At 32.7% G+C, this 18,449-nt stretch overlaps 1 protein-coding gene across 1 annotated transcript; it reads right to left on the bottom strand.

Annotated features, from left to right (window-relative positions):
* Positions 1–8,957: 8,957 nt before the first annotated feature.
* Positions 8,958–11,978, bottom strand: LOC132271524 (NAC domain-containing protein 91-like). Its single transcript, XM_059772924.1, has 5 exons — positions 11,578–11,978; positions 11,168–11,442; positions 10,220–10,510; positions 9,638–10,111; positions 8,958–9,551 (listed from the first exon to the last, which is right to left on the bottom strand). The coding sequence occupies exons 1-5, from the start codon at positions 11,717–11,719 to the stop codon at positions 9,258–9,260; spliced, it is 1,476 nt and encodes a 491-aa protein (XP_059628907.1). The 5' UTR covers positions 11,720–11,978; the 3' UTR covers positions 8,958–9,257.
* Between the last annotated feature and the right edge of the window lie 6,471 nt (positions 11,979–18,449).

The raw sequence follows: 18,449 nt of genomic DNA, 5'->3' as shown, positions 1-18,449 counted from the left end.
ATATATATCTTGCAAATAGTGGAACGACATACATAATCCTTCGAGATCAAAAATATTTTTCTTACCTAACTTTGACAGATGGTAGTGCTAGTACAATATCAGGTCTCACCGACTTGATTGAAGGCTCTGAACGAGCCAACATTATATTACCTCGCGGAACAAAATTATAAATTAATGATGCCTTATATTTTATAAGATCTCAGAGAAATCTATTAAGTTTTAAAGACTTGCGTCGTAATGGATATCATATTGAGACCGCAAATAAAATAAATGTAGAATATCTCTACATTACTTCCATTATCTTATGTAAGAAGCTGATATTAGAAAAACTCCATGTTTTCTTTTATGGGTTATACTATACAACCATTAAGACAAATGAGTCAAATGTTATGATACATAAAAAATCTTGTGACCCAAAACTTTTTATGGTTTGGCACGATCGACTTGATCACCTGGGGAGTACAATGATGCGTCGAATTATTAAAAATTCACATGGACACCAACTAAAGGATAAAAAAAATCATTTTACGAAATAATCATCTATTTACCGCCTGCTAACAAGGCAAATTGATTATAAACCATCCCCTTCAAAAGTCATTGTTGAATCTTTTACATTTTTACAACGAATTCACAAAGATATATGTGGGCCAATTCATCCACCCTGCAGACCATTTCGCTATATTATGGTCTTAATTGATGCCTTAACACGATGGTCACATGTTTGTTTGCTTTCTACTCGTAATGTTGCATTTGCTAGACTTCTTGCTCAAATCATCAAATTACGGGTACACTTTCCTGATTATCCAATTAAGACAACCCGTCTTGATAATGCTACTGAATTTTCTTCTCAAACTTTTGATGACTATTGCATGTTAGTTGGAATTAATATTGAACATCCTGTTGCACACACTCATACTCAAAATGGTTTGGCAGAATATTTTATTAAAAGACTTCAGTTAATTGGTCGTCCTTTAGTTATGCGAACAAAATTACCTGTTTCTACCTGGGAACATGCCATATTACATGCTGCATCATTAGTTCGTATATGACCAACTGTTTGCCATAAGTTCTCACCATTGTAACTTGTTTTTGGTCAACAACCAAATATCTCTCATATACGAGTTTTTGGTTGTGATATATATCAATTGCACCACCCCAATGCACTAAAAAGGGTCCTCAACGTAGACTTGTAATTTATATTGGTTTTGATTCTCCATCTATTATTAGATATCTTGAACTCCTGACAGGTGATGTCTCTAAAGCATGATTTGCTGACAGTCATTTTGATGAAGTTGTTTTCCCACCATTAGGGGGAGAAAAAGCACAACGGCAATGTGATATTGCTTGGAATATCCTGAAATTGTCCCATTTTGATCCTCGCACAAATCAATGTAAAAGAGAAGCTCAGAAGATCATTCACTTGCTAAATGTTGCAAATCAATTACTTGATGCATTTACTGATACAAAGAAAGTAATAAAATTATATATACCAGCTGCAAATATTTCAGCACGAATTGTTGTCCCTGAGGGACCTTCTATCAGTAGTGCAGTAAATGCATCTAAAACATGTCTGAAGCGTGGCAGACCAGTCGATGCAAAAGATACTGTTCCTCGTAAGAGGAAATCACAAAGCAAAATTGGCACCATGAAGAGGCAACAAATATTATTAATAAATCTGAGATTATAGCCTTTGATAAGGGAGAGGCTTTTGATGAGGCATATGTATCTAAAAATGATGAAATAATAAGTAATGATGATGCAAAGGCAACCAATGATGATATGGCCCTTGATGAGGTAAGGATACTTGAAAATGATGAGATCTCAATAAATTATGGAACGAGATGGAATAGAAATAAAATTGTTGTCGACAACATATTCTCATATGTCATTACTTTGAATATGGATAATGATGATCCGAAACCTCAAAACGTCGAAGAGTGTCGACGAATAAATGATTGGCCAAAATGGAAAGAAGTGATACAGGCGAAGCTAAATTCATTAGCTAAATGTAAAGTATTTGGACCAATAATCCAAATACCTGAAGGTGTCAAGCTTGTTGGTACAAATGGGTATTTGTACGAAAACGTAATGAGAAAAATGAAATTATGAGATACAAAACCCGACTGGTAGTTCAAGGTTTCACACAGAGACCTTATATTGATTATAAGGAAACATACTCTCTTGTGATTGATGCAACCACATTTAGATTCATAATACATTTGGCAGTCACAAAAAGATTGCATATACATCTAATGGATATGGTTACAACATATTTATATGGATCATTAGATAGTGATATTTATATGAAAATTCCAGAAGGATTTAAAATGTTTGAAACAAAACCACGTCGTATGTACTCGATAAAATTACATCGATCCTTATATAGATTGAAGCAATCTGGACGAATGTGGTACAATCGCCTTAACGATTACCTACTCAAAGAAGGATATGTGAACAATCATTTTTATCCATGCATTTTTATTAACAAATCAAAATCTGGTTTTGTTATTATTGCAGTACATGTTGATGATCTGAATATTGTGGGAATATTGGACGAGATCGAAAAAACGGACATTTATTTAAAGAAAGAATTTGAAATGAAAGATCTCGAAAAAATAAAATTCTGTCTTGGTCTGCAAGTTGAACATTTTTCAAGCGATACTTTCATCCACCAATCGACATATACAGAAAAGGTTCTGAAACATTTTTATATGGATAAAGCCCATCAATTGAGCTCTCCAATGGTTATCTGATCACTTGACATCAAGAAAAATCATTTTCGTCCTCGCGAGGATGATGAAAAACTCATTGGTCCTAAAGTGCCATATCTAAGTACAATTGATGCTCTTGTGTATCTTGCAAATTGCATACGACCTAGCATAATCTTTTAAGTTAATTTGTTAGTAAGGTACAGTTTTGCACCAACCTGCAGACATTGGAATGGAATCAAACACATATTGCGATATCTTCGTGGTACAATTGATATGGGATTGTTTTATTTAAAAGAACCGAATTCTCAATTAATTGGATATGCAGATGCTGGCTATCTCTCTGACCCACATAAAGGTTATTCACAAACAGGAAATGTGTTTACATGTGGCGGCACTGCAATATAATGACGATATATGAAACAGATAATGATTGCAACTTCTTCAAATCATTCAGAGATACTCGCAATTCACGAGGCAAATAGAGAATGCATTTGGTTGAGATCCATGATCCAATATATTCGAACAACATACAGTCTCTTATCAATAAAAGATAGCTCAACCGTATTATAAGAAGATAATATAGTATGCGTACAGATGAAAGAAGGGTATATTAAAAGCGACAGGACCAAGTATATCTTACCAAAATTTTTTTATGCACATGAACGTTAGAAAAATGGTGATATTAATATTCAGCAGATTCGTTCATAGAAAATCTAGCAGATTTATTCACTAAAACGCTTCCAACTACAACATTCAAGAAGCTGGTGCACAACATTGGAATGCGTCAACTAAAGGATCTTCATGGTTGATTTAATGCAACAATGAGGGGGAGCAATTGATCGAAGATATATTGACATACTATACTCTTTTTCCAGGTTTTATCCCACTGGGTTTTTCGGACAAGGTTTTAATTAGGCAGTTTTAACCTATGCAATACCATTTTTCCAGATATACACGAATATTGTACTCTTTTTCCTTCGCTAGGGTTTTGTTCCACTGAGTTTTCCTTAGCAAGGTTTTAACGAGGCATATTCTTAGTGTAGTCCTATAGACCCCAAGGGGAAGTGTTATATACATATGTGTGTGTGTGTGTGGTGGGGTCCGTAAAATCATTACATTAGGAAAAGAAGTTCATGTTCTGCAAATGGTAATAAGGCAAGTAATGTAAAGACCTTGTATGTTACAGCAAAAAAGTCTTAAAGTTGTCTTTGAGAAGCCAATCAAATCCATCTATAAGTATTAGAGATGTATTGTGTATTAGATATATAGTTTTGAGAATGAATAACATGTTTACTCTCTCTTTCTAATTTTACATTTCGTAGTTTGTTCATTCATTTTCTCAATTCTATAATACTTGTACTATATTTATAATATATATATATATATATATATATATTAGATCATTTTAATTATGGCAAACTAATTATTCACTCAGAGCATCTCTAACAGTATGTTAAAATATTCTTTTGTGTAAAATATACACTGCCACCTATGATGTGTAAATTTATTTATTTATTTATTTATTTATCTCCAACAGTCTGTTAAGATATACTACCACGTCACCGATGTGTAAAATTGTTGTGTATTTTACACAACCTTTTTATACAGTCACATCAGTATATTTCCTTTATTCTCCTTCTTTCTCATTCCAGTAACGAATCAACCCTATATATTAAGTAAGTTTGTAAAAATTAATGAGATCCAGACATAACACTGGTTGGTTGTTATTAGGGAATATATTTTTACACCAAAGGTATAAAATAACCGCTGGAATTAAAAATAAATAATTAAAAATTTTTATGTAAATCTATTATGACACATCAGATTCACAAAAAAAAATATATATATACACACACACACACACACACACACACACACACACACACACTACGATTGGAGATGTTATACCTTTTGTGTAATATCCTTCTTTTTGTGTTGGTGGATTTAGAATTGCAAGTGGTGATGATCCACCATTCTTATGTTGTCATCCTTTTCAATTGTTCCTTAAAAAAGATTGGGGAATTAGACTAGGTCATATCACTATTGTCTAGTTCTCATACACTTATAATTCTTTTCCATTTTTAATATCACTCGTGATGAAGAGGAAAAAAACAAGAAAGAAAAACTTGTTTTAAGTAGGCTGTTGGCATAGAGTGGTCTTGATTTATCCTACTTACTTTTATGGTAATAAGAATGGAATATAAATTATAGAATAGTCTTGATTTTGTAATCATTCCACTTACTTTTATGGTAGCAACAATGAGGATTTGTTATGGTGCATTTAGTAACGTTTTCGTTTTCTGTTTTTACAATCTTAAAAAAACAGAAACATGATTTTACTTTCTTAAGTGAAAATAGAAAAGAGAAATGATGTTTATTAACACTTGTTGTTGCCACAAATTTGAAAACATAAAACAATAACTGTGTTTAGTAATACAACATATTTGTTACAAAAAAATGTGTATAATATTCTTTAAATTTTTTATTTTTTTCATTTCTATTTTATTTTTTTCATGGCAAGAATTTTAGAAGTTAGTAATTAAAGGGGAGAGTGAGGGTGAGGGTAGATGACTTCAATACGAACTCTTGGATACAGGGAGCAACCCAACTACTCAGCCACGACACTTGCTTTCATTAATATCAAAAATCCATAAATCTAGAAAATCTAATTTAAAATTATAATTTTTAAAAATACCCAATACATCATAAGTACAAAATTAGATATATCAAGACAAAAACATTCTCACCAATTATGTATATAAATACTTGTATATACATGATGTATACATTTATTATGTAATATATAATATATTTATCATATGATAATTTTTTATGAATAAAAAAATATTAAATAATATATCTTATATGTAATAAAATATATATTGTGTTATAATATTGTAAATTAATTATAATTTAATTTTAAAATATAATATAATATAGATATGATATATAATAATATAAAATATCTACTACTTAATAATTTAATAGCATTATATTCAATATCAAAAATTATTTTGTCCCAAAAAATAATTTACCTTATTATTTAATATATTATATATTAAAATATATTTTTATCAAATAAAAAATAATATACAATATTTAATATATTTTATATTAAATATATATATATTTATTAACATTTAATATGCAACTTAGTATATACCACAAATAATATGAATTTTATTTGAAATGAATAGTATCTGTGTAGTAACATTAGTGAAAACGTTTCTGTGCTATAGTGCTGAAAACATAAGAAACATCATTTTGATAATTCCTTTTTTCTTCACAAAAATTAAAAACGTTTTTTGTTATAGAAAAATAAAAACATTTTATTGAACGCGATTTTTGTTTTCGTTTTACCTTTTTAGAGGTTAACAACAGAAAATAAGAAACGTTTCTCGTTACTAAACACAGTCTTACTTTTCGCACATGTTTTTGCTTTCGTTTCTCATTATTTGTTATTTGATTTTATCATTTTCATACTTTGTTTTCTAATTGGCTCCCGTTTGCGCATCTACTTCATGTGGCTTAGTTTTTAACTCTTATACTTATCCTTTTAAGGAACTTGGTATTGCTGGTTGTCACTAGGTCAAAAAGAGATTTTGACCTTTATATATACCTTACAATACTTCAGTTAATCAACCATTTAAAAACCATAATTGTCTGATTCCTTGTGAAATTTGTATGTAGGAGGAATGAATGGACCTAACTTTTTTGTCCTTGACGAAAAAAAAAAAAAGATTTCAAAAGTCAGCAGATACTGTTATTAATGGGGATGTTTGCATGTTAGCATCAATTTTTTAATGTCTAATCTTTTACTCAAAGTAATAGAGAAGAAGAATCAAGCAAAAAAAAAAAAAAAAATGAAAGCATGTTGGAGTGAGGGAGTAGCGAAACTAGTGATCAAACAAAAGCGATAAAGTGTTAAAGAATAACAAAAGGTAAACAATAAGAAGATTTAAGCACTTGTAATAAATTTAAGAGTAATGACGTAAAATTTGACAATGGATACATTTAATTAATTTTATGTAAGTAAAAATTAATATCATTATAATATTAGGGATATTAAAACTATCATAATTATATCAACTCCTACTGTATAAATCACTGAAACTTGTCCACTTTTTGGACTGCAAATCATTATTCTAAATTTATATGTGAAATAAAAAAAGATAATGGACAAAGTTAAGCAAAACTCATTAAATGATTTATATGAAAAGTAGGCGCCAAAGAGAGTAAGAGGTATTTGTAAACTATCAAAGAATTGAGATAAATCAATTATTTAAATACATGAACCATATTATATGCGGTTAGATGAAATACCTTGGACAGGTATTTCATAGGAAGTAGATGACATATTTAAGAAAATGGTGGGTGATAAATGTGAGTTGCACAATGTGAAATGGATACGAAAGTTGGTATTAAAAATAATTTAGAGAAGTGAATAAGTTTTACTTGCTCCATTATTTAATTTTTATTTATTTTAATTTTATCGAAATAAAACTAAAATCAAACCGACAAAACAATAATAAAGTACATATAAAGTAAATAAAGTTTGAAATATGACACTAGGATTTTTAGCGAGGAAACACCGATTAGCAAAATAGATCAATCGTTCTGGAAAAACCTAGTGGACTTGCGTTGTTCAAAGCGAAACGATCCACTATATATGAAGTAAAGTACAATCGACTCTAACTCAGGCTCACATCCTATCATTCTACCAAAAATCAATTGCTAAGTCTCACTCTTGATCTGTATAAGGATTGCTGGTAGATTAAACAACACTCCACGAATGTTATGACCCCATCAAAGTGTGATCATTCCACCCCATTTCTTCAAATCATAATTTGTTGAAAACAAAAGTAGAAATCCTACTTTTCTGAACAAAATTGATTGAATCTTCAATATGCTTGGAACTCCGATCAAATTAAGAAAACTATCTTAAGATCACTCTCGTGTAATAGTGTGTGCTCTCAAGTATAAAAATATACGGAACAATCAAGGTGATTTTTTTTTTTTTTTGTGAAAAAATACTCTCAAAAAGCTCTCAATAGTCAGAATATTTTTCTCTTTGAAACCTTAATTAATCAGGAGAGAGAGAGAGAGTTTATATAGACTTATTAGAGAATCCTTACAATAGGTAAAAATAGTTTTCAAAATCGTGCAAGGATTGCCCTACAAATTTGGATAAAAATAAGAAACTAAAAGGTTACCAACAACTAATTCTTTTGCACATTCAGGCAAATGCAATGGGTTGGACTTGAAGTGCAACCAGTTGAAAAAATCCAGAGACCTATTTTTGCTCAAAAAATGCAATCCGTTCCAAAAAAGTGGGGTGTAAATATGTCCTTATTTTAGTTTTAGTGTAATTATGCTCCAAAAAAAAAAAACACAACAACAACAACAACAACAACGTAATAATATCATTTTACATGCCAAAAGTGATCGGAGTGTCATTAAATCTTTGTAACTTGACGGAGTTAAAAACAAAAAGGTAATTTACCCTATGGCTTCAGATTAGGTTTTCTCTAGCACGTGCAGAATTTACTAAGGTGGCTGAGGAAGCACACAAATATACCCACAAAGAGCTGCTGTATATAAAGATAGACTCCTTCAATTCTATGCGAGTATGGAAATGAATATAAACAAACCGAATAAACCTATCCATGCTACCCTAATCACTCACCAAACTAACTAGGCCAATTATACATATGTCAAATTAAAGAGAAAAATAGAAAATGAAGAACATAAGGATATATATAATTCAGACATTACAGCTTACATTCACAACACACAAGTCTCGCATACAATCTTTATTATACTCTCTTTATTTTTTTATACAATGATCACTTCTATTTATAAGTGAAAATGAAAAAGACATGTAGCTAGAAAATAAAAAATATTTTGCTCTACAAGTATTTTATAATAAAAAAAATTACATAAAACATGGAAAAGTGATCGGAGTGTCATTAAATCTTTGTAACTTGAGGGAGTTAAAAACAAAAATGTAATTTACCCTATGGCTTCAGATTAGGTTTTCTCTTGCACGTGCAGAATTTAATAAGGTGGCTGAGGAAGCACACAAATACACCCACAAGGAGCTGCTGTATATAAAGATAGACTCCTTCAATTCTATGCAAGTATGGAAATCAATACAAACAAACCGAATAAACCTATCCATTCTACCCCAATCACTCACCAAACTAACTAGGCCAATTATACACATGTCAAAATTAAAGAGAAAAATAGAAAATGAAGAGCATAAGGATATATATAATTCAAACATTACAGCTTACGGTCACAGCACACAAGTGTCGTATACAATCTTTATTATACTCTCTTTATTTTTGTATACAATGATCACTTCTATTTATAAGTGAAAATGAAAAAGACATGTAGCTAGAAAATAAAAAATATTTTGCTCTACAAGTATTTTATAATAAAAAAAAATTACATAAAACATGGAAAACAAATATATCAACAAGTCTAGTAGCAATATTATGTCATGGAGTAATTTAAGTAAAAGTTCCTTTCTCTAAACAAACTTCAAGCTGCAATGATTTCTAACGTGCGAATGAAAATTATGGAAAAACCTACAGCCAAGAGTACCCCAAGCATACAAACAGATGATATTGAGCGGAATGCTGGAGAAGCCTCGGAGGATGCAGAGAGAACCTTCACGGCACGGGTCATCACAGTATTACCTTCTGTCCTCCTACTCGTCATCCAAGGATCCAAGGATCCAAGGATGGTATTGAGCTTTTGAGTAAATTTTTCGTCATCCAAGGATCCAAGGATGGTAGCTGCTGCATCAGCGGAAGCGTCCTTAATATTTTCAGCCTGCACGGGGCAATTAAATAGAGTTAAAAATCTTTTGATATGCACTATAAAATTCTCAACAGACACTTTGGCGACGGACATCTCACCTGTGTCAATGTTGGTTTGGCTTCATGGTTTTCTTTGGAGTTGCTGAAAAAGTAGTTGGGGCCAACTAAATCATGTCGAAGTTCCATCTGCAAACGGATTCTTCTTGGTTGAGTATTGAAGGATTCTGAAACGAACATATCCGCATGACCATTTGGCCCCTTCCTCGTAATTCGAATAGGTTTTGTGTCATTGAAGGATTCTGAAACGGACATTTCTGAATAATTGAAGAATTCGGTTGAGTGATCTTCTTTGTCAACAAAAATTGAATCCAGGAATTCCTGTTCATTTGATCCATATTGAAATTGCACCCCATTGTGGTCATTGCTTAAGTTATTAGTGACTGGGAAAGGCAAGTAAGATTGTCCAAACCCCATATCCATTTGCCAATTCAATGGAGAGAAGATTTTTTCATCTGGTGCCCCAGGCATTGGGCCGCAAAACATTTCCAACATTTGCTCCAGATCCGAATCCGGCTGAGTGAGAATCAAGAAATAAAAGTTCAAATACTAATTTTTGTTTTTCAGTCTCCACGAAAAAAAAGAGAGAGAGTTGACAATATTAAGAAGAATTTCCTCTCTCACCTGCATAAATGATTTGTCTACCACTTCATCTTCGGCATCATTAGAAATACGGATATTGTTGTCAAACTCAGCAGGTAAAGGAGTGTGAGAGAGTAAGTTTTCAGAGTTACTAGAAGGTTGAGCTCTCATCACAGGGGTTTCTGCCTCCAATTGTGTATCTTGAGCAGTAACCGTGACAGGAGAAGGAACAACAACATTCTCTTCAACTTCAACACAGTAGTTTGAACCTTCAGTGACATCATCTTGCTTCTCATCATGCTTCTTAAAAAGACGACAGAGGACAAAGGAACGCTGCAGAATACATAGATTGCCAAAAATGAATTTTATAATATATTGAACATCTCTGCTCATCAACCAATATTCACAAGCTCATCCAGTATTTGAATGCAAATTGTTTGAAAAAAAAAAAAAAAAATGCGGCCGTGAGAACATTTATCGGGTGCCTTTCCCTTAATCACATGAATTTAAAGGAATGTGTCCCATTAACCGAGCTGAAAAGGGTAACACTTTTTGCATTATCTTATGGGTTAAAATCATAAAACCCCTTCGATAGGCCAAAAATTGTCCAAGTTAAACTACTAGTTCTGTAGGTTCAGTGCTATGGACACACAATGTAACGTAACCAATCAGCTCTCAGGCCAAGTCCAAAACCACTCCATAATTTACATTTCACAAAGTAAGCAAAAACAACTCTCTCATAAGCCAAGTTCGATCACTTAAATCACGAATAAACATAAAATGTTTCTTGCATTTTAATTCACAACTTATTTGCACCAAATAAACATGATTGGAGCTAATAGATGTCCAAGTACTCGAACTATCCACAAACCAAGAGAGAAACACATGAGATAGCCAATACTCAATCTAAAAACCATCCAAATTTTAGATCAAAGCAACACACAGAAAAAAAAAAAAAAAATGGTTGGAGACAAAGAGTTCAGAGCAAACCTGTCCTGGTTTCGTGCCGTAAAGCTCCTTACTAGCATAGTACTCGTGCATAACCCAATGCGTTCTAGAAGCATTTCGAGCACGCCCGGTATAGAAGACCAAAGTCTTCTTTTTACCAATTACGCTCTTACCGGACTTGATCATCCGATCCCTACCTGTTGAATTCCAGTATCCATGCTCAGTTGCTCTGTTCACCCTCTGTCCATTCACATACTTCCAATCCGTAGGACAGAAAAAGAACCATTGATTATCATTAGACTTTATTTTGGAGAAATCTGCACACACCAAACAAACAAATACAAAATATTATTAATTGACCCAAACATCAATGAAAAACCCAAAACTTTGTTTGAAAGTGAAGAAATTATATTCTTCTATAATTCTATTTGTGATATATTGATACTACACACCAGGTAAATCCCAGGGTTCGAATTTACAAATATCGACCTCAGGAATCTCACTGACTTTTCTCTCATCACCGTTGATCTTAAACCTCAAGAAGTAATCAACGAGTTCTTTGTCCGTAGGACGAAATCCATACCCTACCCGCATGTCGTTGATCGAGAAATAGAGTAATACAAAGCTTTCGGAGAAAAAAGAGCAATACAAAGCTTATATGTGTGTGTGTGTGTGTATATATATATGAGAGAGAGAAGAGAGAGCTTTGGGAATAAGAACCCTAGAGAGTAGAATCAGGAAGATATAGAGAAAATTTACTAGGGTTCATTGAAACGAACTGAGAGAGTGAGGATGAGACAGGAAAGTGCAGAGATGAATTGTTTAATTGGTTCCAATATACCGCGTAGGACCATTCTAAAAAAATTTATATACCGACCGCGTAGACTATCCGGAAATTATAGTTATGTCTCACTAGCTTGGGGCCAAATGAGCCGAAATGAGGTGAGATTCGTACAAAAGTGTAGGGGAATCTTGGGGAAGACCCAAACATTAATGAGCAATTAGTTAAGTGGTTAGATGTGGATGATAGTTATTATGCCAGTTTATGTAAATTGACTACATTTAAACAACTCCCGGATTCAATTTTGACAATTTAAAATAAATTACATTTTTTTTTTTTTTTTTTGTTGTTGTCGTCGTCGTCATACAAATCTTGAAGCAAAACAAATAAATAAAGAACAAACTTCAGATTTGTGAAGGAAAAAGAACCCAACACTCTGTAAACGGATTCACCATGCGAGAACGCAGAGAGCGAAAGGTCTTGACTATCATCACGGCAACCGCTCCAAAGTTACAACCAAAAGGCGCTCCAACACCCAAGAAACCCCGCATAAGATCAAATCAAAGAGAAAAAAAAGCGGGAAAAACTAAAACCGATCTAGACCAAAGATCTAGTCGGAGAAAATAATAGATCCACCCATGTAATCCGAAAACGAACCGAATATGAACAGATCTAGTAAAAATAATAATAATAATAATATAAAAAACTACCCATGAAACACACTTATTGAAACACGTTAAGTTTATTGCAGTCGTGGGAGGATGCCTTCATCTCCCCACTCCCATGCAAAGGAGTAGGGAGGCTGAATGAAGAAAACGAAGCTGCCTATTAGAGAGAGAAGTGGGAGAGAAAGTTGGGGCCAATTACTTTTTAAATAAGGATAAAAAAAAAAAAGAGTGAGTGGGAAATCTCCTTCCATAGACATGCGATTACTTCCATGTTAAGAAATAGTCTATGCTGCAGTAACTTTGAATTTGATAATTCGTTCAAATATTTATCTGCCGTGTTTGGGCCCAAAATAAACTAAGTCACATGGGAGGAATTGTTCTCAAATTCTGTGCACGAATTCACAACTTGTGAGCGGATTTGTCCAAAATACACGAATTCAATTTGCGATCTCACTTTACCAATCCGCACATTGCACGGTTAATTGTTAGCTCATGACACTGGGACACCTTGCGCGTATACACACGAACTACTTGGGTTACTTAGCTTAGGCAACAATGCAAATATTAATTATTTAATATAATAAAAAGCAAACACTGCAATGGTAAGAAGATTTGTACCCAGCCCAATAGACATAACCGCGTTAGTAGCAATTCAAAAAGTAAGTATTTTTTGTTTTCGAATTGCACTCTTAATTTAAATTGTACATGTATTATTACCCTAAGAAAAAAAAAAAAAAAAATTGTGTCTAGATAATGGTTAGAATGGACAAGCACAGTTGATTTGTAACCAAGGGCCAACACTGCATATATATAGTAATTGACAGACTTAATATACTCCATACAACTGCTTCATATAATTAATTATAGATAAATATATTGTTATTTTTAAATTTCTTATGTCTTCTATTTGTGATATTTTGATATTACACATAATTCCCAAGGGTTTGAATTTACAAATATCAACCTCACAAAAATCACACACTTTTCTCTCGTCACCGTTGATTATCCATACCCTTCCCGCATTTCATAACTTTGATCACCTAAAACTGGGATTTAGAAAGAGAAAATAGATTATTAATACAAAGCTTTTGGAGAAAAAAGAGCAATACAAAGCTTAAATATATATAGGAAGGCGAAATCCCCACTTTAATTTTCTACATTTACACTAAACTCGAAATGACACTTTTATCCCTAATTTTATACATAACTAATTATTAATTATCAAATACCACAATTATCCTTTCAGTTATGAAAATATATTTTGGTGTCTCTCTCCCTAATTAACGAATTGTTTCTCTACTTTGTATTAATTATCTTATCTCTTCTTAAGGTTTAATATTGCTCTTTGTATGTAACAATGGATGATCTTACATATAGAGAGACGGTGGAGTTAAATAAAATAATTGATCTGATTAGCGCATAAAAATATGGAAGAATTATCAAAACTTCTCAAGTCATTCAATTCCATCGATGCTAATGATGATGTAATTTTTTTTTTTTCCATGAATTTTTAAGAATTAATTTGGCATAAATCTTGAAGTTTACATTGTTGATGAGAAAAACCTTAGATTGTTTTGACAATAAATGTAATTCTTTTCCTTGGTGTGATTTTTTAAGAATTAATTTGGCATGTTTTTAAATCTTGGAGTTTACATTGTTGATGAGGAAAACCTTGACGGTTTTGACAATGTCTGTAATTTTTTTTATTTTCCTTCGCGTGATTTTTTAAGAATTAATTTGGCATGTCTTTAAATCTTAAAGTTTACATTGTTGATGAGAAAAACCTTGACTGTTTTGACAATAAAATTTCAAAAACAATGATTTTGTGAAAATAAAAATAATAATAAAGAGAGAAAGAAAGAAAGATAGGTATTATATACAACTATATTTGCTTTTTGACGTGATGTTATCTTTTGTAGCTCTAATAAAAATATTAAAAAAACAATTCATAATTGAGCTCTAATCAATTTTTTGTATCTTATTTCTTATCTCTACTTCTCTTAAATTCAATTGAAACATAATTCTAAATTTAACTTTGTCAAAACCTAAAACCATAGAACTCACCTTCCAAATTCCAAATATTTTCTTTCTTTCTTTCTTTTTTTCTTGGGGTATAATTTTTTTTTTTTTTTTAAAAATTTTTTGTCACAAGCCAACATATGTAGTATTAATTGAAGACGGCAAAAGAAGAAAAAAAAGCCATTCATTACAATAGAGTTTTACAATAAAAGTATTTTATAGATAGAATAATTTTCACTTAAAAGATACAAGAAATAACTTATATAAAAAGAAAGGGCAAAGAAGATGAGGCATGAAAGAATATGCCCGGTAACATTTGGTTTATTGTCAGTGAAATTATCATTTCCAAGTATATAAAAAAGGTTTAAAAAAAAGTTTATAATATAAGAGTACTTATGGTATAATAAAATAAGGGATGATGCATTAATTAGTTTAGAAATTTTTTTGTCATTCACTTTAAAGAAAAAAGAAAAGTGGAATGCAAATGTAAAAAAGTATGGAATGTGTGTGAATATCGTTTTTCATACATATATATATATATGTATGAGAGAGAGAAGAGAGAGCTTTGGGAATAAAAACCCTAATATGTTTGGTCTGCAGGAATGAAATGAAATGAAATATCTATTCCAACCATTCCTTTATTTGGTATGTAATTTAAAGTGTGAATCGTCATTCCACTGAAATGAAAATTCATTCCACAGCTAAACCTATGGAATGATCAATTCATTCCTAATTTAAAAAAATCAATTTGCTAAAAACCCTTATGTTCCAAGTCCAAAAACCACCACTACCTTCCACCACAACCACTTCGCCTTTCACTACCACCACAACTATCGACTTTTACCACCTCCCACTGCCATCACCTTTCACCATAGTCACCATTTTCCACCACCACTTTCACCACCACTATCTTCTATCACTGCCACTACCATCGCCTTTCACCACCGCTACCACATTCCATCACTACTACCACCACCGCCTTTCACCTTCACTACTGCCTTCCACCGCCATTGTCTTCCACCACCACCACCATCACTTCCTTCCACCACTACCACCACCACCGTCACCGTCACCGTCTTCCATTGCCACCACTGCCACTGCCACCGCCACCGCCTTTCACTGCCACCACCTCCGCCACTGCCTTTCACTGCCACCACCTCCATCGTCTTCCATAAACGCCTCTACCACACCCGTCACCGCCTTCTACCACCGCCACCACTACCGCTACCTTCTTTCACCACCACCGTCACCGCCTTTCACCACTATAACCGCCACCGCCTTCCACTACCGCCACCGCCTTTCACCACCACCACCGCCATCGTCACCGCCATCCACCATCGCAACTGCCATTGTCACTACCGTCCACCATTGCAACTGTCATTAGAGCGTGAAATTGACAAAATTTAAAAATATGTCATATTTAATTTGTTCCACTAATTGATTGGCAATCATGTTTACTAAAGAATATATTGAAATATCATTTTTAATTTCTCCTTGTCAACCATGTTCACATGATAATACAGTGAAATATCATTTTTAGTTTTTCTCATCGATTGATTGAGAAGTCGGCAACCACGTTCACATGAGAATGCAGTGAAATATCATTTTTAGTTTTTCTCATCGATTGATTGAGAACTATGTTCATTGTAGTAGAATGAAGTGCCACTTGTCAAATTCTTCGTGTAACAAGAAAAATTCATACGAGCAAGCAACATCAACTTTTCCATGGAAAGATCACATTTATCAAGACTCATCAGCCATGCCATCTACAACTTATCTTTCATTAAACTCTTAGCTGCACTTTACTTTATTTTCCATGTCATTTACATACACTTTACTTTATTTTCCATGTCATTTACATACACTTTACTTTCTCCCTCCAGCTCTGACCTTTCTTTACATTACTTGTACCTTAGCTTCAAGAAGGAGTATATTATTTATTTTCTTTGCACCTACTGTAATTTAGTTGTCACACCATTATAGTCCAACTACAAGTGAGACTGAATGTGATGAACCTGATTCCTCTCATTTGCAATACGGTAATACATCACCATTTTATTCCATTTAAAGACATTACATATTGACATGACACATTTCTTAAAGTTTATAGATGATGGAGAGAGAAAAAAAATTGGAGATAGATTATTCCACCCAAGATACCAAACTCAAACCATCAAGTATTTGCATAAGCAACAATTGCAGTATTTTGCTTTTTTCTTTTTCTTTTTATACCAACGTTTATTATTTTTTTCATTTATTTCATCTTCTGAGGTTTCACTAAGAGCGTGACTCCAAAAAAATATTTCACTCAAAGGAGGTTGAACATTAAATTTGATACTTCGTATGCCACTAAAACCAACAAAACCGATTTTGTTCAATTTGTAATTTTCACTTCCGTGTTTGTTGTTTAATTGTTTTTCTATCCTTGTTATTATGCTTCTTTAAATCATTATACGAATCTTAAATATTTAGATTCATATCCTATAGTGTGAACGCAAAAAATTTGAAGATGTGGAAAAAGGTGACTCAAATACAGAGACGTGGGTGTTGAAAAACTCATAAAAATAAAAATAAAAAAGCATAAAGGTTGGAGAAGAAAAAGCAGTGGGACCTCTGACTAGTACCCAAAGCTCCTCTCTCTGTCCTTCCTTTCTCTCCAAGCTCATATTTGGTGATTTTGTTTAATAACGTTATAAAAAGAAAGCACTTTGCCAAATGAAGGGAAGAAAAGTACAATATTACCAATTTACAAAAATAAAAAGAAAAATAAAAGATTACAGAACTATAATAAAATTAAATTAATGAGTCATAAAATGAAATTATATGATAGAATAATGGAACAAAGATTTAGGAAGGAATCCTTGATATCCAAAAACCAATTTTGATTCATGCCGGACCGATAACAATGGAAGCTATGCACTTTCTTAGACAATTATTAATTGAAGAGTAAGCAAAAAGACCTATATATAATTTTATAAATTTAGAAAAGGGGTAGATAGGGGTCCCAAGAGATGTATTTTGAAAATAATTTTTTTGAAGATTAGAATCAGAAAGGTTCAATCCAAAGAAACATAGGATTGCGCCAAGGATTAGTGTTAACTCATTATTATTTGCAATAATTTAGATGAAATAACAAAAGACATTTAATGTTACATGATATTTGTCAAATGATATTGTACTATTAGATACTTTTAAAGAAAAAATGGCAATAGAGTTAGAAATGTAGAGACAAGCTTTAGAATCAAAAGGATTGGGAACTAGTTGAACTAAAATAATATAGGATTAATTACAATGATACCCTCTGAAGTTTGCAGTATTGACACTCATATATAAATTAGTTATTTTTTAAACACTCACACACCCTGAAATTTAATAAAGTTAACAAAATAGCCCCTGACACCATCTTATCCCTGACACATAAATAAAAAGACCAATTTGCCATTTGACTTGTCAATTAAACTATTAAAAATTTGAAATTACAATTTTAACCTTCGAAGTAATTTTAATTAACCAAACTTACCTTCAATCACTGCAATAGTATATACACCGAATACATATGTGTGTGTGTATATATACATATCATCTCCTCTGATATATATATATATACACATATATATATAGAGAGAGAGAGAGAATGGGAGAAGAGGGTGGTTGCCACCTTCACTGGCGACACACCACCGTAGCCACCATCACCATACCGCCACCTCCACCAACGCCTCTCTCTCTACCCTCTCATCTTCACAGCCCCGCCACACCCACACCCACCACTTTACAGCCCCGCCACCACCATATCACACCTTCGCCACCACTCCATAGCCCTGCCATAACCGCCACCACTCCACATCCCTGCCACGCT

The sequence above is a fragment of the Cornus florida genome, unplaced genomic scaffold (genome assembly GCF_030987335.1).
Source record: "Cornus florida cultivar Cherokee Brave unplaced genomic scaffold, ASM3098733v1 CherokeeBrave_3.0.0_Hap2_Chr08, whole genome shotgun sequence".
Classification (NCBI taxonomy): Eukaryota; Viridiplantae; Streptophyta; class Magnoliopsida; order Cornales; family Cornaceae; genus Cornus; species Cornus florida.
Note: the sequence above shows the minus strand (reverse complement) of the source record. Positions and strands in the feature narration are given on the sequence as shown.

Bases quoted from the DNA above. Each gene is read 5' to 3' on its own strand.
- LOC132271524 (XM_059772924.1), bottom strand. From the start codon at position 11,719: ATGCGGGTAGGGTATGGATTTCGTCCTACGGACAAAGAACTCGTTGAT. The intron at 11,443-11,577 runs GTGTGTAGTATC...TGGTGTGTGCAG, and splicing joins CGAACCCTGGGATTTACCTG to ATTTCTCCAAAATAAAGTCT. The intron at 10,511-11,167 runs GTTTGCTCTGAA...TGTATTCTGCAG, and splicing joins ACGGCACGAAACCAGGACAG to CGTTCCTTTGTCCTCTGTCG.